The sequence below is a fragment of the Pteropus vampyrus genome, unplaced genomic scaffold, assembly GCF_000151845.1.
Source record: "Pteropus vampyrus isolate Shadow unplaced genomic scaffold, Pvam_2.0 Scaffold8, whole genome shotgun sequence".
Taxonomy (NCBI): domain Eukaryota; kingdom Metazoa; phylum Chordata; class Mammalia; order Chiroptera; family Pteropodidae; genus Pteropus; species Pteropus vampyrus.
Window position 1 is genome coordinate 14,603,866 of NW_011888789.1, and position 27,333 is coordinate 14,631,198.

The 27,333-nt window shown below is 51.4% G+C and overlaps 3 protein-coding genes across 6 annotated transcripts in view; all 3 read right to left on the reverse strand.

Annotated features, from left to right (window-relative positions):
• Window positions 1-630: 630 nt before the first annotated feature.
• Window positions 631-3,229, reverse strand: NKX6-3 (NK6 homeobox 3). The gene is made up of 3 exons (XM_011373482.1): window positions 2,848-3,229; window positions 783-952; window positions 631-678 (listed from the first exon to the last, which is right to left on the reverse strand). Exons 1-3 carry the CDS (start codon window positions 3,227-3,229, stop codon window positions 631-633), a joined length of 600 nt encoding a protein of 199 aa, XP_011371784.1.
• Window positions 3,230-5,868: 2,639 nt separating this feature from the next.
• LOC105300494 (ankyrin-1-like) lies at window positions 5,869-16,904 on the reverse strand. Of its 4 annotated transcripts, none has more exons than XM_023519745.1 (4): window positions 16,663-16,881; window positions 15,920-16,003; window positions 14,877-14,942; window positions 5,869-8,465 (listed from the first exon to the last, which is right to left on the reverse strand). In XM_023519745.1, exons 1-4 carry the CDS (start codon window positions 16,879-16,881, stop codon window positions 8,439-8,441), a joined length of 396 nt encoding a protein of 131 aa, XP_023375513.1. In that variant the 3' UTR covers window positions 5,869-8,438. The 4 variants fall into 4 exon arrangements, with proteins under 4 accessions (XP_023375513.1, XP_011371033.1, XP_011371049.1 ...); XM_011372731.2 differs by having other exon boundaries at window positions 14,802-14,942; XM_011372737.1 differs by lacking the exon at window positions 5,869-8,465 and adding an exon at window positions 14,430-14,528.
• Window positions 16,905-20,227: 3,323 nt separating this feature from the next.
• Window positions 20,228-27,333, reverse strand: part of LOC105301010 (ankyrin-1-like) — a 182,261-nt gene continuing 175,155 nt past the window's right edge. Inside the window, exons 36-38 of the mRNA XM_023520081.1 lie at window positions 24,641-24,937; window positions 23,598-24,156; window positions 20,228-20,609 (exon numbers count right to left, since the gene is read on the reverse strand). Coding sequence (XP_023375849.1) covers window positions 20,228-20,609; window positions 23,598-24,156; window positions 24,641-24,937 — 1,238 coding nt within the window. The remainder of the gene's footprint in view (window positions 20,610-23,597; window positions 24,157-24,640; window positions 24,938-27,333) is intronic.

The following is a 27,333-nucleotide window of genomic DNA, read 5'->3' on the forward strand; positions in this document are numbered from 1 at the left end:
TGGCTCAAAGCTTTCTCCTGTGGTGCTCCCCACCTGAAGTGCCTCAGGAGAGATCTAGCATCAAAGCTGCCCGCCCCCCTCCCCGGAGCCTGAGGAGGCAAAAGCCTATTTACCAATTTCAGACTCTGTAGTGTGTAAGCATGAGAGTGACCTTCGCACAGGGCTGTGAGGCTTCCTACATCCGTACCCCATTCGAACTTCATTTAGATGGGCATGGGTAGGAGAAGGTGTTATCTTCACTTTAGAGTTTTGTGAACCAAGGCCAGCTCCATTTGCTAGCTAAGAGAATAAGCCTAAATTCAGGTCTAAACTGGCCCTGAGGCTGACTCCTGATCTGAGCCAGAGGCTGCCATCAGCTCTTGAAATACCTGGCTGAGACCATGCAGAGGAGGGAAAGCATGAGATTGGAGTCCCACAAATCTAGGTTTGACTCCTAAGTCTGCACTTACCAGCCAGGTGACCTTGAGCAAGAGGCTTGGCTGAAATTATTTCTTCATCTGTAAAATGGGTAATAATACCCACCTTGAGGTTGCCATGTGGGTTAAATGAAATGCTACATAAAGGGCTCTCAAAATAGATCTTAGTCTTGACAGCCATTTTTTGTTAATGTAATTATCACAATCTCTAGGGCTAGGTGTGCAGGCAGTACCCAAACAGCAGGAGGCCTCCCACCAAGAGCTAGGAGATGCTGGGAAAGAGAGAGGCTGCCTCTCTCCCACACTGTGGCATCCTGTCTTGCAGGCTCCTCGTAGCTAGGTAGACACCTTCTCCCACAGACTTACCTTGACCTGCGACTCGGTCATCCCCAATGAGTACGCCAGCCTTGCCCTCTCAGGACCAGCCAAGTACTTGGTCTGCTCAAAGGTCTTCTCCAGGGCAAAGATCTGGTGCCCCGTGAAGGTGGGCCGGGTGTGCTTTTTCTTGTGGATGCTGTCACTCAGGGGGTCAGGGGCTAGCAGGAGAAAGGACAAGTGCTTTAGCAGGATGAGTGGGATGCCAGCCCTGCCCCGCGCCTCCCCCGAGGCTAGCTCACTCCTAAGAAGAAGCCAGTGGGGTTACAGGGGTTGTGACACCTCTCACCTGAGAGGCATTGCTGACATTCTGATAATAGTGACTTTGACCTCTGCCATGTCTGAGTAGACAGGCACCAGCTGAGAAGGTACTTACCCCAGGGTACAGCTACTTTGGGACAGAGGGAGCTGAGAACCTGCCTGGATCTCATGCCTTTCTATGTAATGTTCTTACTCAGTGATGCTGCCTTCCCCCGAGAAGCAAGGCGAATTTGCTTTCAGTCTTAGGTACACCAAGAAACAGACTAGCTACCTTCTACCAACAATCAGGGCCCACGGGGCCTACGAATTCCTCCCCTCCTGACTTCCTCGTTCTTGTGATCTCATTTTCCAGGTCTTCAGAAAGCAGAGTCTGGACACAGAGGCTCAAGACCCAACCATCTACCCCGCCAGGGCAGCCTACTCAGGAAGGAGCTGTGCTGGAGGGTGGCCGGACTCGGGGTGAGCAGAATGCCCACCTGTCAGGTCTTGTTCAGTGCAGCCCAATAGCCCATGTGCAGTCTCCTCATGTTACAGGTGAGGAAATTGAGGCATAGAAAGAGGAAGAGACCTCCTGAGAAAATGGCACCTTTAGTCCTCTCTCTCTCTTTGTTAATTCAGCCATCAACATTTTTAGGCGTTTTCCTGTGCGTAGAGGTGCACCAGGATTGAAGAGCAGGGGTGTGGAGAGGGTACGTGTTTGGTAGAGTGGTGGGGGGAGATAAAGGTGAGGTGGGGGAGACAGCTTGAGGTCTAAAGCACCCCCAAAACTGGGTTATAAAATAGGTTCTAAGAGATGAGTTCTTCACCCCCAGAGAGCTCGCTGTGTTTCGGGTTGAGGGAATGGGGAAGGAGTGTGGGCAGGGGGACTGCCAGGCAGTGTGACCACCTGGAGCAGAGCAGCAGATATGGAAGCAGCTGTGCTTCGGGGTTTCCTTGGCTGGTCCAATTGCAGTGGTCAGCCCCGAGTTCAGACAGAAGTACCCCTGACCCCGCCTGATGTAGGTAGGGCCTCCTTGGCACAGGATGGCTCCCACAGCCACTGGCACTCTCCCTGCCTCCCAGGTGAGCCTCATCTGCATGTGCGTATCCTGCTACCCCTTCCAGCCCCCGACCGACATCATGGGGACCCTGGACCAGTTCTCTGAAGACAGATTCAAGAATGGGTAGGGTGAGGAGGGCCCCCACCACAGCTACAGCCAAGTCCGACCTGGCTCAGCAGCCGCTCCTGGAGGCTGGGTGGTTGTCTCTGCTACTGTTGACCTAAACCCTGAGGAAGACGGTGGGAGAAGAGCCCCCTTGATGGAAGATGGGACCGCAATGGGCTCAGCATGTATTCTGTGTCTCTGAATGGTGCCAGGGCATGAGTGGGCTCTCTGGGAAGGTGATGCTGTGGCAACTTCTCCTCACTGGAGACAGAATTTGCCTGCTTTGGATGAAGAAGTGGTGACATGGTTTCTGGGTGGGGGGAGAAGTAACGTAAGCTGCCAGCTGGACCCGATGCCGGGTAGGTGTGGGCTCTGTGGTCTTCTTCAGACCCAGGTTCCCTAGGAGGGCAGCTGAGGTGGCAGCTGGTAGGGGGTCGGGGTGGGGGGCCAGACGCCCCAATACCAAACAAAGCTGGGGTAGGATGAGGAGAGGAGAGTCTAGTCCAGCCCCAAGTGGAAAGATGGACCCAGGTGTTTGAGCTGGGCTGTCTGATGGCGGCTGAGGAGAGGTGGGCAGTAGGTGCGAGCTCCACTGTGAGTGTCCCCTTCCCACACCCCCTCCTCCCAATCCAGGGCTGCCCCATACTCACTGTTGCTGCACTGCCGCCCGCCTCGCCAGTCCTGGCCTGTGTCGGCCCAGCAGTTCCGGGTCCGGGTGGGGTACTCATTCCCAGCCTTGGAAAAATTCCCCACCTGGGGGCCATAGTAGACCCCCTGGGAGCCAAGTCCACCAAAGCCTGCCACATGGGGGTAATTGGAGAGCAGGCTGCTGTTTGGCGTGGCCACGGGTCTGCTCAGGATGTCCGTGATGCCATGGGGGGTCCCGGCGGCCAGCTGGGGGCCCAGCCCCGGAGGGCTGAGCTTGTAGAAGGAGTTCTGCACGGAGTACTGGCACACGGGGGCCTTCATCTCCGAGAACTGAGTCAGTGGTGTGTTGTTCAGCAGGAACGTCCCTTGCAGGTTGGACTCCATGTTCCCCCGGTCAGGGTGAGGGAAAGCAGGAAGCCCAATCCAGGCCCCTAAACCCCGAGACCCCGTGCTCTGGTCCAGAATCCCATGGCAGGTTTGGAGGGTCAAAAGTGGCCCCAAGCCCCAGACAGCCCTCCAACCTAAGATATCGGCCCAGCCTCTGCCCAGGGACTGGTACCTACGTCAGCTGCTCGGAAGTCAGGTGCTCCCGGACAGGTGAGAGGCCTCACCCACTCCCCTTCCCTCTCTCCTTGCCCGGCCTGGAGAAAGGCGGCTCCCACGCCTCAGCTCAGACCCCTGCTCTGCCTCTGAGTCTGGGGACCCTCCATGAGAAGTTTTAAGTTCAGAGAAGCAACATTTCCCTGATAAAGATATGGCCCATTAGAATACAGACTAGAGACTGGCTGAGCAGCGCCAGCCGCAACGCTATTGGTCGAAATCCACAGGGCCCTCACATTGGCTTTTCCTAGACAAATTGCACTTTGAAAGATTGACTGTAAAATCAGCCAGGGTGTGTGTGTGTGTGTGTGTGTGTGTGTGTGTGTGTGTGTGTGTGTGTGTGTGTGTGTGTATGAGAGAGAGAGAGAGAGAGAGAGAGAATGAGCTCTGGAAGATTTGCAGATCTGCTCATTCTCAGAGGATCTACCTGCTCCTGGTCCTCCAAGACCAGCATCTAGGAGAGCAGGCTGCTCTCTGAGGTGGATACCTGGGGGCCCCTGGAGGCTCCTGAGGCAGCTGGCTGTTCCTGCAGCTGCTCCTCAGAAGGCAAGGAAGCCTGGCTTAGGAGAAGCTGTCCTGGGGTGTTCAGGCACCTTATGTGTTGATGCCCAAGCCTCTAGGAGAATGTGCATTCTGAGGGTGAACGCTTCCTTTCCCTCCTCATGCTGGGATGGGTAAGTGGGGAGGCTGGACTTTGGGTGGCGAGATTCACATCTTCATGACTGGTGTGAGAGCCTGGGATGGGAGCCTGCCAGGCAGACTGGGGCAGGTCTGGGTATGGTGGGTGTGTGCTCTTCCTACCTCTGCCTCTGGGCAGCTTTTCCTGATCCTTTCTGTCCCCCATTCCTCCTCAGAAAAGGAATCACTTGTGCTTCTGTTGGAGCAATTGCCATGTTCTGTCTAGCTTGGCACCTGGGTTAGAAATCCTTGATGGCCGAGATGGCAATTGATTCAGTGGTGGGTCCCTGTGCTGGGCACTTGGTTGGCGTTCAGTAAATATTTGATGGATAAAACTAGTTGAATCACAGAGCACCCACATGACATTTTTTTCTTTTCTAATGAATTTTTACAACATATAGGGCTCTATTGGGGGCTTGCTCTCATTTTACAAACAGGGAAACCACAGTAAATAACTTAGGCTATTTCTGCATGGGCCATTATCCTTTCTTGCAATTTTTTTTAAAAAAATGGAAACTAGCATGCCACTGGTCTGAACAGGAAAAAGGATAAGAAAAATAGTGACTGCCAGACAGATGGACTTCTATCCCTCCTCTGCCTGCCGGTCCCAAAGCCTCTCCTGGCCAGGCTGTGGGCTCCTTGGCTCTCTCACCATCCCCTGGGCACTCTTTGGCAGGTGGGAGACAAAAATGCTCTTATCGGCCTTGGTATCCAACAAGAGGCTGAGGGCCCAGGACTTACGGAGGGCTCCCCTCTCACTTAAAGCCCAACCCCCAACACTGCTCTTATCTGCTCATGGTGGAATTGGTCTCTGAGCCATGCTCTCTGTAGCATAAATGATGTAGTTTAATGCAAGAAAGACCTCACAAAGGCTGTGTGTGAAGATTGTTTTTTTCTGGAAGTTTGGATTCAAAATGAGGAAAAGGTCCTTATCCGTCTGTGCAACTAAGCTGCACTTCACAATTGTGAAACCATTTGAATCTCAGACAACTGTGATTCTGAACCTCTGCTTTTGGAAACCCTCTGAGGCATGCAGGTGCACAGCCCTGGCTGGCCCCTTGGCCGGGGTGGCTTTTCTGATACTGAGAGAGAAGCTTCAGAGTGAGGGCTGGGAGCGCTCCTAGGGCTCTGTGACTGTGACTTGGTCACTCTCTAATCATGGGAACTTATAAGGAAGAAAAGCTGCAGCACATGATTTGGTTCTTATTTAATGCCAAGCTTGACAAAGTTATTTATTTTCTGGAATCCCAGGATGACACACTGAAGAGATTTTTAGCAAGCATCTAATCCATTCCTCTGTTTGACAGATAAGGAAACTGAAGCCAGCTTGGTGGCCAGCCTCGCATATACAGCTTAGGACCTAGTTGTTAGGAACAGGGTGACTTTTTTGAAAGTTCTTCAACTTTGAATGGCATTAAGTGCAGGGGCCAGACAACTTCACAGAGAGTGCTAGGATGTCCCCCTGAGAGTGTGCCAGCTGTGGGCTCAGCCATGTACTCTTGTGCTTTGTGGTGCCCCCTCCACCCACCTCGGACTTGCCACATCTCTCATAGTCATTAGGTGGGACAGAAATCTGCTCTCTCATCTCAAGGGCTGGGGCAGGGCGGGGCTTCTCCTAGACCGATTGGTCCTGATTAAGGGGCTGTCCAGGTTTCCCCCGGTTTCCTCCCTGGGGGGCAGGCTTCCCTCCTGACTGATCCCACCTCTAGGCTTCACACCTGCCCCAGCACCTCAAACTCCCCAAGGAAGAGCCCGGAAGGACAGATGGAGCCCCTGTGCCATGAGTCAATTTCTTTATTAATTTTGACATTTGTTCAGCTGGTGTAGGGAAAATGGTCTATACATCAGAGTGGGCAGGGGGAATTCTCTCCCAATTACAGAGCATGTGGGAGTCAAGAAAAGATTCATTTTCATAACAATTAGAAAAATCAAGGTAATTCCAAAACTTCTAAAAAGCGTCTAATGTGCAGACTGCAGCATTCTCTAGGCATCGTGTGGAGACCCCAAACTCCTCCCTTAACAGCTCCTACTAGCAACCAGAGCGAGCAGCCATGCCGCCAAGGGCCCGGGGCTACCGGGCCAAGCAGCCATGCCGGACGGAGCAGAAGGTGCCAAAGCATAGCCTGGGCCCGCGGGCCCGCGCGGGGCGCTACGAGGGGCTACTGGGAGCGGCTGCAGCGGCGGCCTGGGACAGGAAGGTACAGGACCGAGGCGGGAGGCGGGACCTGCGCCTGTCTTCCTTGGGCCAGGTGGCCGGGCCACGGGTGCCGGGGGACCGGCGCGCGCTCCAGACGAGCCGCATCGCCTGTTGCGGAGAAGCCCTGCGCTCCTGCCCGATTGGGAAGGCAGAGGCTGCGCTTGCCTGGGTGCAGCCCTGGGGCCCTGAGGCCGCGAGCTTGGCCTTCCTCTCCCCGGCCTGCCCCTGCCTCTGAAAGCAAAAGCGAAACCGCCCGGACCCAAAGGAGCGCCTCTGCCGGGCTGGCGGGGTCTCCGCGGCGCCTGGTCCCCTCCTCCGCTCGGCTGCCCGGCTACCCCTCTCCGCCGGGACCTGTGCGGCCGGCGACAGGCACCAAGGCCGTGGGGCTCTGACACTGAGGGAGCTTCTGTGCTACTTGGAAGGTGTGAATGTGTTCTGAAGACAAGTCAGAAGAGCAGCAGGGAGGAAGGTGACTGGACATCCACGAACAGTGGCTCTGTGGCAGCCAGCAGAGCCTGCAGTCTCTCTCTGACCCTGGAGGACGCCCGCCGCGCAGGGCGGGGCGGGATTGTGCTGATTCGGGCCTCCCTCTGCCGGAGGCTCTAGTGTAACTTTAAGGCTCTTCCTTGGTGGCACCGAGGCGAGGAACAGCCAGCTGTCTGATTCCTTCCTGCCTTGATTAGGGGGCGGGGACGGCCTGGCCTAGGGGGGAGTCTGCTTCCTAGCCCAGGGCTTCCAGTGGTCAGCGGCTCTCTCCTCCTCCGGCTCTCCCTCCCCTGGGAGTGTGGTCAGGAGTGGGCCCCTCCCCCGCCTCTTCAGGCGGTAGAAGGGCTTGGTCAGAGTGGGGGCGCTGAGACTGCCCAGCGTAGGCCCCCCATCCTGTGGGCTGCCAGGATTTAGAGCACCAAGTTCGCTCTGGGAGACCTTGGGGGTGGTGGCTGACTTCTGACAACCCGCAGTTACATTCACCAGCCCTACTCCCTTCCTCTTTCACTGAAAGACAGGCTGTAGCTCCTTCTCCCGCAGCCTGGAGAAGTCCTCAGGAGCTGAGCTGTTAGTGCTTTGCACATACTGCTAAAGTGTTTCTATTGGTTTGCATAGTATTTATTATATTTCATATACACATGGCTGATTACTGTACAGTTTACACTTTGAACACAGACTATGATATAAGTGCTTGAAGATATAGAAAACCTCTTCTCTATTGAACATGCTGGTGCAATCCTGGGACAGCCACCATCTGAGAGAGAAGACCCTTTCAGATGGGGCACTGGCTCCCTTTGAGCCCTACAACTAAGCCTGGGGTCCTCACCTCAGATTCTTAAGTCCCTAACACAAGGAACCCCGAATATACTCTAAAGGTAATGATTTTCCATTGGAAGATGATTAATACTGAAACTGGCAAAGAGAGACAACATAAAAAAATTCCGGTTTATCCACAGGAGGTTCTATACAGCTTCGGACATCACAGTAAAATCTGTGTGTATACTGAGTTGAGGGGAGAGGGTGTGTGTGTGTGCGTGTATGTGTGTGTGTGTGTGTGTGTGTGTGTCCTGAATGTCATGTAGAGCATTCTGGGGGGAGCCATCCATTGGGGAGGGGAAGAGGACTGTCACAAATGGAGTAGAGGTGTGTGGGGATGTGAAAGGCTGGTGGGTGAGGACATGGGATTAAGAGGTGCTGAACTGATTTCATGCCTGGTTCTCATTTTTTTTTTCTTTCCAGGAAGCCCACATAGATTTCTTACAGATGAGGCTGAAAAAATAAGTACCCTGTAACAAGTCAAAATTAAAATGATTTAAAAAAATATATCATCCCCAGCCACAAAGAGCCCTTGTTACTTCTGCGTTCATGCGCTCTCGCGTTTGTTTCCTCTCCCCCTCTCTCTCTCCCCCCTTCTTGCTGCTTTTGTCTTGATTCCCGACAGAGATCCATCCATCGCTAGAGGCAGGATTGAAGACTGTAGGTCATGCGTCTACAGTCAGTCGTTCATGCGAATAGGAGACTAAAGGAAGTCCCTTACGGAGATCATGCCGTTAGCCTAGAGGAACATGTGCGCTACTTGTGCAGCCCTCCGGTCCAGCTCTCCTCCTGTGTGCATGGCAGAGTGTGTGGAGTTCAAGGGTTGGGTGTCGAGGTGTGATCCTGAAGGACACAAAGAGAGAAGGAGACACTTAGACTTTAAAGGTGCAACTCCCAGCAAAAACCCCAAATACTGAGTTTTGTGCTGGTTGCTCAGTCAGGGTCTGATTCAGAAAAAGCAGCCTCCCCAAGCAAGGTGAGGAACTGAAAGGCATTGAGCTCAGAGCCCCTGACCTTCCTGAAATACCAGCCATCCTTCTACTCCCCAACCTAGAGGCTGCTTCTGAGGTGGCAGCCCTGGCCTACACCGGTTCCTTGCCAAGTGGATGAGCACCCCAGAAAACCCTCCTGTGTAGGTGTTCTGTGCCTCAGAAAGGAGGCAAGGGGTTCCCACACCTATGAAGTCACCTGGGCAGAAATCCCCATGAGTAGGTCTTGTACCTATAAAAGGGGCCATGTTCATGAGCCAGGGCTTGTGCCAAGAGAGAGGGGCTAGGCTAGGCAGCGGTACCCTTCTCTTTCTCAGTTCAGTTCAGTCAACATGCACTGATATCTGCTATGTGCCAGCCCTGAGATCACTGGAATGGAGAGACATGATCACTGCCTCGGGAGCTCATGGCTTCAAGGGACAACAGAGCCTCTTCAGCTCTGGTCCACAGCTCTTACTGTCAGGTGCCTCTAGCTCCTCTTCCCATGCCCTGTAGATGGACAACCTCTTGTGGCCAAGAGATCTTTGGAAGACAGGTGCATTCTCTCTAGGATATTGTATATCTTAGGGTGGAAGACAATGCTTTGCCTGCAGCATCAGTTCCAAATTCTGCAGCCCGGGATTCACAGCAAGACATTACTCCTGACACCTCATGGTGCCTCATCCTCTAACATGGGTGAAACTCCATGTTTCCAAGACCAGCCACTCGGAGTTCTGTCTGTAGGGACCTTGGGGCAGATGAGGAAAAGGAGGACAGGAGTTGGCAATCTCCTGGGTGGGGCAGGAAGTGACGTGGAAAAGCGGAAACCCATTCTAAGGCAGAGCTGTCTCGACAGGGAGCTGTCTTGGGCCCTATTGGGACAGGATTGGGGAGGAAGCTAGGGATGATCAAGGTAAACTCATTCTGTCTGAGTGGTTCTCCAGGGATGGGAGGGTAGTGCTAAGCCCCTTGCCAGAGGCAGGGGTAAAACAAAAAAGCAAGCCTTCTACTGCCATGGCTTGAAGCTGTCACCTAGGAGGGCAAGACTGTTCCTTCCGAACTTCCTTCCGAACTTCCACCTGCTCCCAGTGCCCACCTGCTCCCTGCCTTCATTTGTGGCTCTTCTATCAAGGACGCCATCCAATCTCCTCTCCGCTAAAATTCTGCCCACCACCCTCAAGACCTCTCCTCCACGAAGTTGTCCTGATAACTCCAGCTCACACCTGTGTCTCCTCACAACTCTGGAAGCTCTTCCCCTCTGTGACTGCCTTTTATTTAGAGCATACACAGAGTGTAGAGGTTAAGAGCATGAACTCTGAAGCCAGATTGCCTGAGTTCATATCCTGTCTCTGCCAATTTCTTGCTGCGTGACCTTGATCAAGTTACTTACGCTCTTTGTGACTCAGTTTCCTGTGCTGTAAAACAAGGGCAATAAGAGGATGCATCTCATTAGATTGTTGTGATGTTTAAAAGAGCTAACGATATGCAAAGTGCTTAGGACCGTGAGCAGTATGTGAATGTGACTATAACTGGGCTCTCTGGAAATGCCACTATCTTTGACCTGCCTTTCCTTTTTCATGTCTGCACTCTTCCCCTGGCTGCAGTATAAACTCTCTGAGGGCAAGAGCTAGGCCTTACCCTCTCTGATAGGCCCCACACTGCCTACCCCAGCATTAAGCATGCCTCGAATGAGAGACCTTATAAAATCTTGAGTCTGGGGGAAGACAGGCTACAATCTCCTACCCACTTCTGTGGCCAGGAACGGAGGGAGCAGAGAAGAAAGTTCAAGGCTACAAGATCATTCTATGGCAACTGGTCATTTCATCTTTGGGTAAACGGAGACTCCAGGAGGAGCAATGCCAGGTCCAGTGGGAACACCTAGGCAGCAGCAGGGGCAGGACTAGAATGCAAATCTCCTGGCTCCATCCAGTGTCTTCTGCCATCCTGCCCCTCTACTCCTGGGTGCCGCTCAACAAAGGTCTCACCCAAGAAAGAGCTTAGAATATAGCTCTTTGCCACTCCTAGTGACTGTGCTGGTGAGATTCTTTTTCTCGTTTCATTTCTCTCTGCTGTCCCACCTGTTACCAACCCCTACCCAGTGTCTGTGGCTCTCTCCTCTCCCCAGCCTGAGGCTCCAATACACTCGGAATGTTTAGGGAGTTAGGGTGGACTATAATGTAAAACAGCCAAATAAAACATGACCCCTTGCATCCCTGCTCCTTCCCGTTGAGATGACTAATTAATTAAGTTTTAAACTTATTAAAATATTCTATTATCAGAGCTAACACAAGTCTTAAAACCACAGTGTCTGAATGGAAAGTGTCTCCTAAAAAGAAAAACAATAAAAACAGCCAGCAGCCTTTCATGCTGCAGCTTTCTGAGAGTCCCAGAAGGCAGAGCCACATAGATGCAGAAGACTGCCAAGAACGCATGCCCTGCCCCAGCTCCTACTAACCCAGAGGGCTGCTGGGCTGTCCCTGCCCCCAGCCCTCCAGCTGCCTTGCTCCATGCTGTCGCTCTAGGAGCACTGAAATCCTAATTCTTGGATCTAAATACTTGGGCACAAGGTAAAACCCATTAGCTACAACTGTCTTCCCCAATCAGGCCTTGACTAAACAGCAGCTTTCTAGCTTCTTAAAAACTACCAGAAAGCACCCCTCCCCCAACTAAGGCCTTAAATGCAAAATCTTTCCCAAGGTGGGAATGACTGTGGGGCATCAGGATGAGCGATTGGGGTCTTTTCAGCCCTCACCTGGGATGGGGGTATCCTGTCCTTTGGGGGTGTTCCTTATCTCTGAACAAACTATAACCGTCATTCCTTTCAGCTCGCCTTTTAAATATAAAGTCTACAACTGTGCCATGTCACGTCTAGGAGGTTTGTAAGGGAAAACCAAAATCAGTCATCATAACTCATGCCTCCATATGCATAACAATCACTTGAGGAGCTCAATGCAGAAGCCTGAGTTCCAGAATTTTAATTTAGGTCTGGGGCAGGGACCAGGAATCTGCACTTTAACCAAACTCTTGGATGATCTAGATACAGGGATGCGGATGATGCTTTGAGAAACAGTGGATTAGAACTTGACAATTTATAAAGCTCTTTCACAGAGATAAACTCATCGATCGCCACAAACACCCTGCAAGGAAAAAAATTGTCCTCATTGCTATTTTACGGTTAAGGAACTTGAGGCTTCGAGAGGTCAATTGACTTGCCCTCGTCACATTGCACGTAAGATCCACGGTTAGTTGAAAGCTAGGATACGTATGTTTTCCTTTACTCTTCACAACTGCTCTCATGGCTAATATGATTATTTTTAAATCTTTTTATTGAAGTGTAACACACATTCAGAAGGTACTATTCTTATCCCCCCTTGAGGAGACAGAAGCTCAGGACAATTAAATGACTCATGTAAGGTAATACGACCTGCAAATCAGAGGAGCCAGGCCTTGAATCTAGACTCCCAAGCCCCAGCTTTCGCCCTCTCTGAAACATACACGGTCAATTCCGGTTATCTGCAGGAGCATTCCAAAGTCGCCATGAACACCGAACTAGGCAATACTGAACCTTTTCTCCTCAGGAAAATACAGCATTAAGCTCCTGCGAGCTTCTGTTCACAACATTTTTGTCAACCAATGAATATATAACCTTGTTTTATGTGTGTTTCTGTTTAAAGATACCTTTTTTAATATACGTATTGTTGCTTCGTTAACATAGAACTCATGGCCAACAGCACTCTAACTCATGCCTGAAGGAGGCATATGGAACACATGTATTTTCTTCATAAGGCACTTCATAGCCTTCCTGCACTTAGAAACACTAGACAACTCCTCAGCCCTGGTCTTGGAGAAACAGCAAAATCACCAACAAATAGCCCCCCAAATGCAAACAAAACAACAACAACAACAACAACAACAAAAAGTGGCATTAAATGGACTTGTTTGACCTCGGCTGAGAATGTACACACAGGGCAACCCAGACTTTTTACCAATGTGCACATGCCCGTAGATGACCATGAAAGTGCTGTGAGTGCCGATGTTAAAACAAATGTGAATTAGTAGGAGAATTTGCAAGTGTGGAAACCACAAACAATGCGAGCTGACTGTACATGCTTGCAAGTGGGTAGTCGTAAGTACTAAATACCAGAGAGCCCTTCAGCCCCATTCACCATTATCTCTGTAGTTTGTCTTGCTGGGAGGGTAGAGCACTGCAGGCCACCTGCCAGGCTCTTTGGGACCTAGGCAGGTGCCTGCCCCTACGCTGGCTCCCTTACCGCTGTCCCCGCCCTGGCCTTTTCTTGGCAGAAGCCCTAGGTGCTGGAGCCAGGATGCTCTGTGTTCCTGACACCATGCTCCACAGTCTGGACACACATAACCTGTGGGGGGTGTAGGCACTCTGCAGATAGACCATCTCCAGAAAATTAAAACAAAAAAAAATCCTAGATTCCACCCTCCCCCACAGCCTGGCTTCTGGGCTGCCTCTCTCTTTTTCAGAAATATCAGTAGAACCCAAGCCAAACAATAGCTGAAATTTAAAGCCCCTGCTGCTGCTGCCACCATAAGGAAAATAAGACATAAGAGTGTACTTTTGCATCCACTCTGCTTTTTCAAATTATTTGCACCTTTGGATTATTTCCAGAACTGATCACAGCTAGTCTCCTAAACTGGCAGCCTGGTGGGACCCCCCCTGGCAGTGCCAGGGTTAACACTGTGACCTCCTTAAGCTGCTGAGGAGTCAGGTCTAATTTTATCCTTTAACTGGATCCACCAGTCCTCTTTTTCACCCAAGTGCTGAGGTATGTCGGGAAGCCCAGAGTCAGCACTTGTGATGGCTCGGGAGCAAAGGCAGTGGCCCTGCTTTTTGCCAAATGCAGAAAGCTGGAGCAGGCTTGCCGTGGGGCCCAGAGCCAGGCCCTGGGGGGTTTAAATGGCAACAACCCAGTTAGTGCAGCGCTGGGGACACAGTGCTTCCTCGCTTCCTGCCGACTCCCACCCCGATGCATCCTGTACTGAGCTGCCCCGAGCTGGGCACAGTGAAGAGCCTCGGGGCAGCTCAGTACAGGATCCCTCAGGGAGGACGAGGTCAGAGCTGGCCGCTGAAGCCCCCAGCACCGCACAGCTCGTTGGACAGCCTTCGCCGCTGCGTCTTCATGGCCCCCTTTCACCGCACATCACCGCACACCCAGCTCCTCGGCCGCAATGCCCCATGCTCACACAAGCCATGCACCAAGGTCTGACAGCTCTCCTGACTTGTAGGGAAAACACCATTCACCCCTGGGGCCTGTTAACTTCACCCTTTCCTAGAAAGCAAGGGAGTGACAGCTTTCAAGAAACATCAAGGAGAACAGAAGCCTTGGGTTTGTGGGGACTTTTGTAGAGTTCGAGGCTCAAGAAACAATCCACTTCTAAGTCTGTCACTGTTGGAGCTCTTCCAGGGGACGAGGTTTGAAACTGCATAGCCTAGACAGACTCAACTGCCCTCTCTGATGTCCTGTACCCATCCTCCATATGCCCATTGCTTGGTTTCTAGGATAAAATTACTACTAAGATTACCAAGCACTTTCAGTCACCAAAGCACACTTTCAAATCTATATTTTTGCATTTCCTGAAAGGTAGGTCAGCAGATATTGTTGACTGTTTTCTTGACAAGGAAACGGAGATTCAGAGAGACCAGAGCAAAGCTGTTCATCCTATATCATGCTGGGGAGAGGGGACAAGGGTGAGGACGTGAGCAGCCATTTCCAGGACCATCCACTCCATGAGGACCAGGCCATGCACAAAAGATGCATAAGGACACATTACCTCCAAAGAGGCCATTCGAGGGGAATGGGGTTGCTTGAGATCACTGTTTCCCCCTTTTCAGGCTGGCCCGCTTCACTATCTGAGCCCCCTTCCTGCCCTCTATCAGGTCCGGCTGCAGGCTATTCCCTCTCAGCTCCACCTGGAGACAGCAGCAGGAGAGAACGCAGGACAGACAGATCGCACAGAGAGACAGGCAACAAAGAGGCAAGAAAATGAAAGGCATCCTACGGAGGTGGTGGAAACATTGCCTCCCAGGGTGAGGGGCGGGAAGGGAGGCTCGAAAGAGAGCCCAGAGAGGTGAGCATGGTGCAGACTGAAACCCAGAGTGGGCTGGCGCAGAGGCGAGCAGCAAGTAGAGGTGCCGGGCCGCTCGAAAGAGCGAGTGCCTCAGAGGCTGCGGCCACCGCAGTACCTTGGCGAGTCTCATAAAGTAATCAATATCAGCTTCCAGCTCCCTAGGATCCTCCGGGGGCCCCTCAACAATCACCTCCTCGTGCTCCGGGGTGTCATCAGCACCAGATGAGTCTATCTGTCGAACAACCTTGCGAATGATCTGGAAGAGAGGGAAGGGAGGAAGGGCTGGTGGAGCCGTCATGACATCGGAGGAAGGCAGTCTTTGTCCTAAAGCACTCTTCCTTGAGTGGCAAGAATAGGGCTAGGTCTCTCACTCCCACCACTGTGTGGAAACACTCGCATTGGACAGCCTCAGAGGGACTAGGATTTGCAGAGGAGTCTTAGCAGGTGTTTAATGACAAAGGTTAGACCATGAGTAACTTTTGTCTCTAGCCCACAGCATTTCCTTCTGCCTTTTGGTATTGATGGAAGTTCACGCTATCTTACTGTACACTCGTAAGCTTCTGAGGGCATTTCTTTCTCATCTATAGTAATTCGATTCAAATATTCTAATGACCGTTTACTCGGCACCTACCATATGCTGGGATGGGAAATGAAAACATAAATAAGACATGACCCCTACCCACATGAAGCTCACTACGCAGAAGGAAAGACGGACATGAGAGTTTGCTCCAATGTAGTGTGAACAGCACCACTGGGGAACACGAATGAGGTCTTCCCTTTGCTCCTTCTTCCTTTGGCCCAAACCTAGCACTGTGCCCAATCTTTGATAGGCGAGTTCATATTTACTGAATTAAAATCTACTACCAATTTAATGCCTTTCCACATCCTTTCTATTTCAGGAGGACCGTGGTAACCCAAGGACCACCATAATGCTGTCTTACAGCTGTTCACAGGGCCAGGCATCATGGGACAAGGTTTGGGCTGTTCCATGGGGCCCGGTCCTTCAGGAACAGTATAGCAGATGCTCAATTCAGGCTAAAACAGGCAAAGCGGCTAAGAAAAATGTCATGTCTGGATCATAGAAGTTAAGAGCTCCTGGCGCCTGAACCATTCTGTCTGAGCTGTGCTCATTCCTCTGTTAGGGCAGCAGTGAGAAGCTGGGGGGTGAGTCCACCACCTTTTAGCCCCTGGCCCTCTTACCCCTCCCCAGCTCAGGGGACTCCTTGCACCCACCTTCTTAGTGACAATGTTGCCCTGCTCATCTGTGAATTGTTCCTCAGTCACCTGCTCCCCTGGAATATTCTGAAGCTCATTCCCCTACAATTAGAAAAAGGGAGAAAACTGAAATTGATAAGTGGGAGTTTGAGAATAAGAATGGAGGATGAAGAAATAGAAGAGCAGCAGCAGCAACAGTCACAGGTAGACAAATTCCCACCCCAGGAGCAAACTCCAACTCAGCAAGTAGCGGCAACCAAACCACCAGGCTCCAAGTGTGAAAGGCACCCTGTGGGCCCGAAGTGCCCTGGAGCCTGAAGACACGATGAAGCCCAGGGCTTCCAAGAGCCTTGTGTGCTCGGTCCCCGCAGTAACACTGGGGAGCGGGCAAAACAGGGACAATTATGCAAGTTTTACGAAGGAGGCCCTGAGAGAGGAAGTGAGGCACTTAATTTATTTTTCTATAGCACTTTACAGTGTAGAAAGACCTGCAGTCACCATCACACTGAGTGTGACTTGAGGACAGAAGGAAGATGAGAACAGGCCTGCTAAGTCCCAGAGCTGAACTTTCTGTGCCATCACAGAGTGATGGTCCAAGTGGAGGCCACACATGGTTCTAGCTCCCACTGAGGCCCCCTGAGGCCTTCCTGGCCCTTCTCTTCCAACGTGTCTCCTGACCTGATGTCTGGCGCCTTCCCCCAGCTCCTCCCCATTCACTTCACGGCACTGTGCCCTCAGCCCTGCCTCCTGCCTGTGGTTACCTTCAAGAGGACCCGACGCCGGACCACCCTGGTGGAGATGGTCTCCTCATCGTCACTCAGGCCCTCATTCTCCCCCAGCTCCTTGTCCAGTTCCTGGTGGATGTGCTTCAGCACAAAGCACAGGGAGCCCTTGACAATGTGCATCACGTTCTGACAGCTGATCAAGAAGAAGCTCAAGAGCACCAGGGTGACCAGGAGCTGAGTGATGAACATCCACATCCTCACCTCCTCCTCGCCAGCCCGGCCCTCAGGGGACCAGTGGAGCCAGGGTTATGGTCGATGCAGGGGTCCAATCTCTCATTCTCCTCTTGGACTCCCAAGTCCCCTTGGGACCCTTTCCATTCTCGCTCCTCAGTCTCCCACTCTTTTTCTCCAGACAGAAGACGGACTGGCCCCTCACTAGAACTGTCTGCCTGAGTGTCCTCCTGCTGAGCAGCTCCAGGCTCTGCCCCTCATGCCTGAGTGACGTAGGGCTTCGATAATTTTAGCTCCCAAACCAGCTGCTGGGGCTGTCCAACTAGGCTAGAAGGAAGCCGGCAGGTGTGCGTGTCCTGGGCACTAAAATCGCATGTCAAAGTCACCATGAGCAATTCCTGCCCCGCTCCACCCAGAGAGCTTGAAGAGGGGCTCAGCCCCTCCTCACCTTTCCTGCCCACCGACCCTATGCAAACTAGAGGCAGTTCTGCCCAGAAAAACCTTCTTGTCTAGGGAATAAGGTATCCAGATAATGTGGCTATTTGTGTGTTTCCCTGGGCTGCTATTGCTGTGATCAGAATGATGTTCACCCTGTCCCAAGAGGATGGGGCAGTCGAATACCCTGGAGAGTTAAGGGTTTATTTCAAAAATAGCCCTGGGACGAGTGATTTGCTCAGGCCCACGCAGCAGGTCCAGCAAAGGTGGTGGTGCCCGTGCAATTCCCATCAGCCCCTTCACTGGGCACAGCAACTCTAAACGTAAGCGCATAGCTGGTGTGTCTATTTAAGGCCTGTCCCCAAAGGCTCTTCCCATGCTGGCTGTCAACGCCTGCCCACGAGGAGCAAGAGCCACGCGCATCAAACGCGCTTTTACAGAGCTGATTCACAAATGCAGCCGCAGCAGCTGTGGCTGAAAGGAATTTCTCTTTGGGGATCAGGCTGTTCCTCTTTGAGTAGCAGCCCACATGCCGGAGAGAGCACAGATCTGGGACACAGCACCCTGACCCTGCAGCTTGCTCACTGGACACCTTCTCTGGGCCTCATTTTCTTTGCCTGTAAAACGGGGTGGATTAAAGTACTCTCCCTACCTCATTCTCGAGAGTGCTGTGAGGATCATAGGGTTTATGAGTACTACCACTATGAACAATAATAGCAAACTCTTACTGTAGTCTGTACTGCTCTGAGGCATTGCTCCATGTGTATGTCACACATTAACTCAGTTGAGCCTTGTGACAGTCCTACCACGTAGGTTCTATCATTTTCTACAAGGGAAAAGGAGGCATAAGGTGGTTAAGTAACTTGCCTATGTAAAAGAGTAAGTAAATCAGAGTCAGATTTCAAACTCCTATCACTATACAACACTGTCTCATTTCAACAAGAAAGCACTTGAAAAATAGAAGCCACAATACGTTAGGTTTCGGCCTAGCCAGGAACTGTCCAACTTCAGATATTTTCCTCTAGATCCTCAGAGAAGGACCAGCTGGTTTAGAGTCATTCAGGCTCACCTCTCAAGCCACAAATTACAGGCCATCTCTCTATCCATCAGTCACTATTTTCAGAGATTCACTGGAAAGACTAGCAAATGGGTGCTTTGCAAACCATCACCTTAAATGAGCTCTATTATCGCTCTCTGGGGTTTTGTCAGATGATTAGGCTCAACAGCTCATCCACACCATCCAATCCCTTCCTAGGCTGGAGAGGCATTAGGTGTGCTGCCCCTCCCTCACCTCCCACATAGAAATGGGAGATCTGGGCCCTCCTGGCTCTGATGCTGGTTCACTGTGTGACCCTGGAGAAGGAGAAGCCCTCGACACTCTAGGTCTCAGTTTCCTCATTAATAAAAGAGGCAGCTGAACCATATGACCTAGAAAGTTTTTCCCTTGATCTCCTGGGGCAGTCCTGCTTTCTCTCCAGTTCTCCGTCACCAAAGGCTGACCGCAGAGGACACTCCTGGTGTCCTTCTCTTTCCCCAGGAGTCAGGGATCCGGACCTGGTTAAGAAAGAACCCCTGTGCTCTAGGCCAAGCACTTGCTACTGGAAGCAGCAGAAGTGAGTACCAAGGAATAATAGCCCGATGGCAAAGAATGCACAGGGGTGGGCTGGGGTTAAAAATGGACACAGCCGCCTGTCCTGTCCGAGGCACATACTTGGCCAGGACAAATTCTAAATAAAACCTGATTTAATTCCTAGCAGCTCTTGACAGCCAGCAGCTCAGGATCACTGTGGAGCCAGCCGAGACCTGGGGTCCTCAAAGGTGCCTGCTAGGGCTAATTTCAGATAGGAGCAAGGGGAGAGAAAAAGAAAAAGAAGCAGAAGGAAAAAAGGATGAGAAAACAGTGCTGACTGAACAGTAAGAAACCAAATGAGACGCAGAACGCATCGTTTATGCACACATTAAAAATACATAGGCACGGAACAGCAACGCAAATTTCATAAAAATGCATACATTAAAAAGACACATTAATAACATGTCTGGGATTTGCTTCAGAATAGTATGGGGTTAGGGTGGAAGAGACGAGGTGGGTACAGATGAAACAAGATTGACCATGAGTGGGTAATTGTGCAGGCTGGATGGTATGTGCATGGAAAGTTAATGTCTATTTTTTCTGTTTTTCTATTTATTTGCAATTTTTTATAAGAAATTTTTTTCCGAAAAACACATTTAAATGGATGTCTGTGGGGATGGGTAAGAGAACGGGAAATGGGTGTGAAGATAAAAGTGAATAAATAAAAAAAGTAAAGTTGGGCAAACCGAAAGAAGGGGAGGGAGGACCGAGAGCCAAAGAGGCCAGAAAAACTGGGGGAGAAGGGAGAGCGGGCAATGGCGGGAACATTCTCCCCATCCATCTCCTGTTCCACTTGGTGAGCCCACCCACAGAACCGAGCTGCATGAACCTGGGAGATAATCCACTCACTCCTTGTTCACCAGTGAGGAAACCGAGGTGCCAAAAAGAGAGTGGCTTGTCGATGGCCATGCAGACCACGCTGGGACCAGAATTAGCCAACACCCAGTTCTCCTGGTTCTAAGCCCTTCTTAAAACTTGATGGAAAAAGAAAACAAACAAAAACCATGGCTCTGGAGTCAGCTAGCCCTAACTCAAAGCCCACCTCTGACCCTGTGACCGTGGGCAAGCTGCTCAACCATCAGCTACCTGATGGGAATACCCTCCAAGAGCCGAGGCAGTTGTGAGGATGATGACAGCACAGGCTGTGCCTGGAACACTTGGGAGCTCTATACGTGTCGGCCCCTCCCTTTCCTCAGTAGGGATCAAGGAGGCAGACAGGTAGACCATGACCTTATATTCTTTCTCTAGGGAAAGTGAAGTCGCCCCCACAATTTTTAAAGAAAGCAAACATGCTCGGCTCTGGGCTCAGTGAAGAAGCTGCTGCCCAGGCTTTAGACACCTTCTGGCACTGGTGCAGGCATCGGCAGGCTCCTCCCTGCAGGCTCTCACCTTTACCACTGGAGAGAAGGTGTGCTCCACCTCCTGCACCCACTCTCCATGGCCTTGTTGGCTCTGTTCTCTGTCGGCCTGCAGGCTCTCAGCCTCGGGCTGCTCTGACTGCATGTGCTCAGTCACAGACACCAGGATCGTCTCATACTCCTGAGACCCACTGGGCTCCAACCCTTTGACGGTGGTGACCGTTCTCTGGAATGAGTGTGGGCCTTGCGTGATCTCTTCTTGCCAGGAACCTTGTGCAGCATCTTGCAGGTATGAGACAATGGAGCCTTCCCCATCCCAGTCCTGCAGTCTGGGGTCCAGGAAGAGAGAAAAAAACACCTGGTCACCCTTCCGTCTCTGTGTTCTTACATACCCTCCCCTCCAGAGCTCCGGCTCACCCTAAACATATCCAGTACTGCCCATCCAAAGGATGGAGAGTGTGAGCAAATCACACAGCTGACTGCCTTGTCCAGAAAGGTACAAATGAGCCATCCATGCTGTCCAGGTGGAGAGGACACAGTTATCAGTGCCATTGGTCCCCTCCCTTTGAGTGAATGGCCCCACTCTGGGTTCCTGAGGCACTTGGCTCACACCAATGATACAGTCATCGGTGCCTCCACACCAATCACCTCGCCCACCTCTGATCCAGCCCTCCAGGCTACCTGCACTCAATAGTCCTCATCTCAATGCTCATCTGGCATGGTGATCACTCTCTCCCCCAGAAACATGCTCTTTCATGGCTTCTAGGACACCACATTAGCTGGCTTTCAGCCCTTCCTCTTTGGCCATTACGTCTCAGTGTCCTTTGCTGGTTCCTCATAATTTCCCTAACTTCTGAACATTGGAGCACCCCAGGGCTCAGTTCTCAGCTTTATCTACATCTGCTTCCTCAGGGAGCTCATTCAGTCCATGGTTTTACATCCCTATGCTCCTCATGCCCAGACGTACGTCTCCGGCATCTCTTCCTCGATCTGCAGGAGTATAACTGCCCCCTCGACAGCTCTACCTTGGATTTCTAATAAGCATCTCGAGGACAGCATAGTCAATCTCCACTCACAATCTTTTCCCCAAGCCTGTTCCATACAGTTTTTTCCGACTGCAGCAAATGGCATCTTCATCCTTTCGGTTGTCAGGTCAACGGCATGTACCAGTGAGCTCTTTGACTTCTTTCTTCCTCTCATTCCATATCTCATTTGTCAGCAAACCCCTTTGGTTCAACTTTCAAAAATATATCCTGAATACAACCACTTCTCGCCACCACCACTGCTACCATCTTAGTCTACATCACTATCAATTCTCCTTGTCTACTCCTGGCCATGTCAGGCTATTCTCAAGGCATTTGCCAGATCATCTCACTCTTCAGCTCAGAATCCCCACAATGGCTCCCCAGACCACTCAGTAAATGCTGGTCTTTCTAGGACCTCAAGGCCTGACATGTCTGGCCCCATTATCTCCCTGACCTCATCTTCCTTAGTCACTCTACTGTAGGCACGATGACCTCCTCACTGTCCCTGGACTGTGCCAAGCATGCTCCACCTCAAAGCCCTTGCAGGTCTGGATGGGCCTTGGGCTGGATAGCTCCCTTAGGTGTTCACACGGTTCACCCCCTTAATTCCTTTAAGTCTTTATTCCAATGTCACTTTCTCTGGCTTCCCTGGCTACCCTATCTATAATTTCAAACAACCTCTCTCCAAACACATACATAACTCCTGTTCCTCTTCCCAGCTTTATTTTTCTTTTTAGTACTTACTATCTATCTAGCATTTCTATTTTAATTACTTTTAATTTTTTTTATGTTATCTCATTTACTATTAGTTTCCCCACTAGAACGCAAATTACTTACAGGTAGAGACTTTTGTCTGTTTTGTTCAATGCCATATCCTCAGCACCTAGGCACTTTTTATAGGTCCCCGGCATATCATTGGCATTCGATACATATTGTTGAATGAGTCAATAAAATTTGTCTCTCCCCACTGGAAGCCTGGCCGAGGTCAGGGAGACCAAACTCTAACATGCTGAGGCCCAGCACTCAGCCTTTCTGGTTCCCCTGCTGTCACAAGGTGCTGTGGCCAGCACACAGGTAAATATTCAGTCAATGCTTATTGAATGAACAGCCATCACAGGTTGGTGGAAGGTGGCCTTTCTCACTGGAAAGCCGGTATTTCACTTTGAATTCTCACAGGCTCAGTCTGTCCAATTATCCCCTTTAATTAAAGGATTCATTTGGGAACTAAAGAAATCTTTGCTGTCTCATACACTAAACGACTTTCTTTTCCCTTCTACTATGGTATTTGGGCCACACTGAGTGGACCCTGGGGAGTAGCCAGTCAGCCCGGGCTTTTGAGTGAAGCAATGTGGACGGGCAGAGGAAATGATAATAGATATCCCATGGCCTGGCCAGATCTGAACTTCTTGGGTGGCCACAATCTTCTCAGAGCACACAGACTGTGTCCCTGTTTGGGGGAAAATTTAGGAAGCACAGCAATATGGAAGAAAGGGTCACTGTCACTTGCTTCTGTGACAGTCCAGGAAGGCCGAAGTGATACCTGCCACATGTTTGTCTCCTCTCTCTCACCTCAAGCCCTCCTCCACACTTAGCACAGAGCCAGAAGTGTGGCGTCGTCCACTGCATGGCTATGATTTGGGCCCTTGGCCTGAGAACTCTCAGTGTACACAGAGGTGCATGAGGCCCTTCTGCCTGCGCTGTGACCACTGCTTCCCTGCTGCTGGCACAGTACCAGGCCTTCTCATCACGGGGAGCTGGCTGAGGAGTCACCCATGAGAATAACCATCTCTTAACAGTTAAAAGTTCTGTCCTGCCCCAGATAAGCCCACCAGCCTCACTCTTTCAAAGAGGTAAAGTAGAAAGGGCACCATTATCGGCTCTGTCACACGCAGGCTGTGTGACCACAGCGTCCTGATGCTTGTAGGTTTCTAAATATGGTCTTCAGTGATAAGCACACAGCAGCGACAGAGGCCCAGAGCACCTAGCCCCAGCTGCACTTTACACACGTGGTTCCTCCAAACCTTAGAATCTTTCTTCTAAGTATGCTGGCCACACCCTGGGGGTGTCTTGGGGAGGGACTAGCCTTTGCAGATCACAGCTCCTTTCTTCCATGACAGAGGCCCCAGTGAGGGCTGGGCGGCTTCAGAGGCAAGCTGGCACCTATTTACTCCAGGGCATTTAGAACACGGGCAGGGTCGTCAGCAGCACTTAAGAATTCCCTCTGCCAGGCTCAATCTCACCTGGAAACCCAGCAAGAAGAAAGGCCACCCACCACGGCAGCCTTGCCCTTACCTGTCCCGGCTCATCTCCATCACCCGACTCACGGTGGGGGACTCTGTGAGGTGGGCTTGCACTCTCTGCTGGCCTGAAACAAGAGACACTTCATTCTCTGAGTCCTGCCCTGCACCTGTCGAGTCCTCCTGCCTCTTATGACTTGGCAGCTTCTCTTCTGACCTCTGACCTTCCTCCTGGTCAAGAAAATCGATAAGGCCGTTTGTGGCATCTGAGTCCACTGTGTCGTCCTCCACAAGGTCCAGAGAGCCCAGAGTTGGGCCCTGGGGTCCCTCAGAGAGAGCCCCCTCCAGCTTCCACTCATGGCCGGTGGCATCAGAGTCCTCGGCCTTGCTGTACTCCAGAGAGGAGTCCTCAGCAGTGACCAGAGAGGGTGTGAGGCCCGCGGACCACACCTGCATGTCAGACATCTCCAGCATGGCATCATGCTCCGTGGCCACCAAGGGGATGGCGTCTATGACGGCCACCTCGTTCCAGTACTGGTCTGCACGCAGCGGAGAGGGAAGCGCGTAGTGCAGGGAGGCAGGGGACAGCAGCTCGTCCTGCAGCGAGGAGTAACCTGGATGGGCAGACAGAGGGCAACATGCTCCAGAAGCGATTTCTGTCACACACGCTTACGTGCAAGTCCACGCACACGCACACACAGGCACGGCCACAGGTACGCATGCACATTCTGGGTGAGGGGCTTTCCAAGCTCAGAGTCCATTGCTCAGGCCTTGTGGCTGCTGCTCAGAGCACCTGGGCAAGAGAAACAAGGCTCTGGGTTGGGTGGGGGGCAGCCAGGGAGTGGGAGCAGAGAGGTGGGCTCCTTTGCTGGATGGCAATGGAATTCTTTCTTAACCAGTTCAGAGCACTAGATCAAGAAGCCTTGATCCAAAGGACTTCTGCTCCAATCTGTCTCCAATCAGGTAAAGCCCCACTTCTCCATGACTGGGCAGAAAGAAATTTGCTCTTTCTTTGCTCAAAACTTCCCTTTAGCATAGTCTTTAGGGTATCTGTCAGGAATATACCTCAAAAGAAGGGAACAGCCCCCAAAGGTGGGCCCTGGGGTCCCTCAGAGAGAGCCCCCTCCAGCTTCCACTCGTGGCCGGTGGCATCAGAGTCCTCGGCCTTGCTGTACTCCAGAGAGGAGTCCTCAGCAGTGACCAGAGAGGGTGTGAGGCCCGCGGACCACACCTGCATGTCAGACATCTCCAGCATGGCATCATGCTCCGTGGCCACCAAGGGGATGGCGTCTATGACGGCCACCTCGTTCCAGTACTGGTCTGCACGCAGCGGAGAGGGAAGCGCGTAGTGCAGGGAGGCAGGGGACAGCAGCTCGTCCTGCAGCGAGGAGTAACCTGGATGGGCAGACAGAGGGCAACATGCTCCAGAAGCGATTTCTGTCACACACGCTTACGTGCAAGTCCACGCACACGCACACACAGGCACGGCCACAGGTACGCATGCACATTCTGGGTGAGGGGCTTTCCAAGCTCAGAGTCCATTGCTCAGGCCTTGTGGCTGCTGCTCAGAGCACCTGGGCAAGAGAAACAAGGCTCTGGGTTGGGTGGGGGGCAGCCAGGGAGTGGGAGCAGAGAGGTGGGCTCCTTTGCTGGATGGCAATGGAATTCTTTCTTAACCAGTTCAGAGCACTAGATCAAGAAGCCTTGATCCAAAGGACTTCTGCTCCAATCTGTCTCCAATCAGGTAAAGCCCCACTTCTCCATGACTGGGCAGAAAGAAATTTGCTCTTTCTTTGCTCAAAACTTCCCTTTAGCATAGTCTTTAGGGTATCTGTCAGGAATATACCTCAAAAGAAGGGAACAGCCCCCCAAAGGTGCAGGGTCAGTAACAAAAGTGCCTCGGAGGGGTCTCATGGGGTACACTGAACACCCACAGACCTCAGTGTGGTGGTCAAATGGGAAACAATTTAGCTTCGTGTGAAGAAACCTTTCTCCAAGTTGCAGATTAGTTCTAGAAGCACCGAATATCTAAAATGGCACAAGCAAGAGCTCTGAGGGCTTGAAACAGGGGCCAGGTCAAAGACACCAGGAGGCACCAGGCACATTGACTGTTGCTTCAGCGCTCTGCCCTGAAGCTCTCATCCACGGGCCCGGAGCTATGCACGCCAGCTCCTGATCAGCCATGAGCTGGCGGGGTCAAAGCCAGGGCTCAGGCCCCGAGCATGGCCCCGTGGTCGGCACTGCCTGTTCATGTCTATTCCTTGCTGACTGGCTTGAATGAGTCCCTGCTGCTTTTCTGCTTTGCTCTGGTATTGGCTCCCTGATGTTCAGAAGTGTCTAGGAACCTACGTAAGTGGCACATGTAAATGTGTGAGGAAACTGTGTGCCAGCTGAATGGGCGGTGTCCTGTCAGGTGGCTCCTCTGCTCTCCTCTAGGCAGGAGTGCGGGGGCAGGGGGTCCCGATTACAGGAGAAAGAGGGCTCCGAATCCCCTCCGTGGATTCTTTCGCCCAATCTGTGGGTGAAAGAAAAGACTAGATGACAAGATTCTCCATTTGGCTCAGCTTGTCTGGAGAATTGGGGAGCAGGTGTGTGCCTATAACTTCGGAAGACCCAGCAGAGCCAAAGGATGACCCTGGGTATGAGTGGGGCTGCCCCATGAGAGGTCTGTAAGAATCTTCCTGTGTCCAGAGAGGTCCCTAACCTAGTGTCTAGGCTCTTCATTCTGCCATTTATCCCTCACTCCCACCCCCATCTCCTGAATCAGCTCTTTCCCAGCCTTGGTCTTTCTTTAGCCAAACGGACCCTACTCATTCACAACTCTGGGCCCCAGCTCTTGCTTCCCTATCTCTTCTCTACTTTTGATGATACCATCTCCAGCCATCCTCATTCACTCATTTGTTCAACCAAAAATTATTAATTGAGGTCCAAGTACATGCCAGGTACCATGCTAAGGGTTGAGGATTACAAACACACAACACGCACAAACAAGACAGGTTCTCTTTGTCCTCTTTTCTTTCATGATGTTTTCCCAATAACTTTTGCTCACTTTGATTTCCCCCATCTTTGAACCTGTCCTATGTTCCCTTGCTAAGCTGCTCATGAACTGTGCACTCTTTGAGGGTAGGGATGGTGTGTACCTTTTCCTCTCACTTGCCTAGAACAAGATTGGAATTCACTGTCCCAGTGACTACTGTAGAGTTCTCCATGTGTGTGAGGGAGACACAGGAGCCAGACAGGTGATCTCATCCATATTTAGTAAAGCCATAATTACTAATGTTCACATATGTGTTCAATGTGCCAGGAAGCATGCTATGTGATTGACATACATCCTCTCTTAATCTTCCCAGGAATGTTTTTGTTCCTGATTAATCTTTACGAGTTTATGCAGTTCAAGGTTGCAAAATTAGGAGAGCAAAGAAGAGACCATGAGGTGGCGGGATGGCTGGTAGGTAGGACTGTTCGGTGGCACAGGCTAAGGGAATCCTCTTTCTGCTCTGACCAAACTATGAGCAGAGAGGAGGTGGGAGAGAAGGAGAAATGGATGGGTCAGATCTTACCACAATATTAATGCCTAGTCATTGTATGTAAAACTGTGACCCAAGGAATTGGGAAACCAGGGGCAATGACCTTCGAACCTTCCATAGAAATCTCTCCAGATATATGCAAGCAGAACACTTTTGAGTCAAGTGACTATTTTTCTTCTTGTTATTCTTGAAAGCATTATTATATTATTTCCATCACTAATTAGGCATCTGTTTTGTATAAAACATATCTAACATGTTATTTTA

Bases quoted from the DNA above. Each gene is read 5' to 3' on its own strand.
- NKX6-3 (XM_011373482.1), bottom strand. From the start codon at position 3,229: ATGGAGTCCAACCTGCAAGGGACGTTCCTGCTGAACAACACACCACTG. The intron at 953-2,847 runs GTGAGTATGGGG...TTCTCCTGCTAG, and splicing joins CGGGCGGCAGTGCAGCAACA to CCCCTGACCCCCTGAGTGAC. The intron at 679-782 runs GTAAGTCTGTGG...AGCATCTCCTAG, and splicing joins TGACCGAGTCGCAGGTCAAG to CTCTTGGTGGGAGGCCTCCT.
- LOC105300494 (XM_011372731.2), bottom strand. From the start codon at position 16,881: ATGTGGATGTTCATCACTCAGCTCCTGGTCACCCTGGTGCTCTTGAGC. The intron at 16,004-16,662 runs GTAACCACAGGC...TTCTAATTGTAG, and splicing joins GGCGTCGGGTCCTCTTGAAG to GGGAATGAGCTTCAGAATAT. The intron at 14,943-15,919 runs GTGGGTGCAAGG...CCTCTCTTCCAG, and splicing joins GCAACATTGTCACTAAGAAG to ATCATTCGCAAGGTTGTTCG.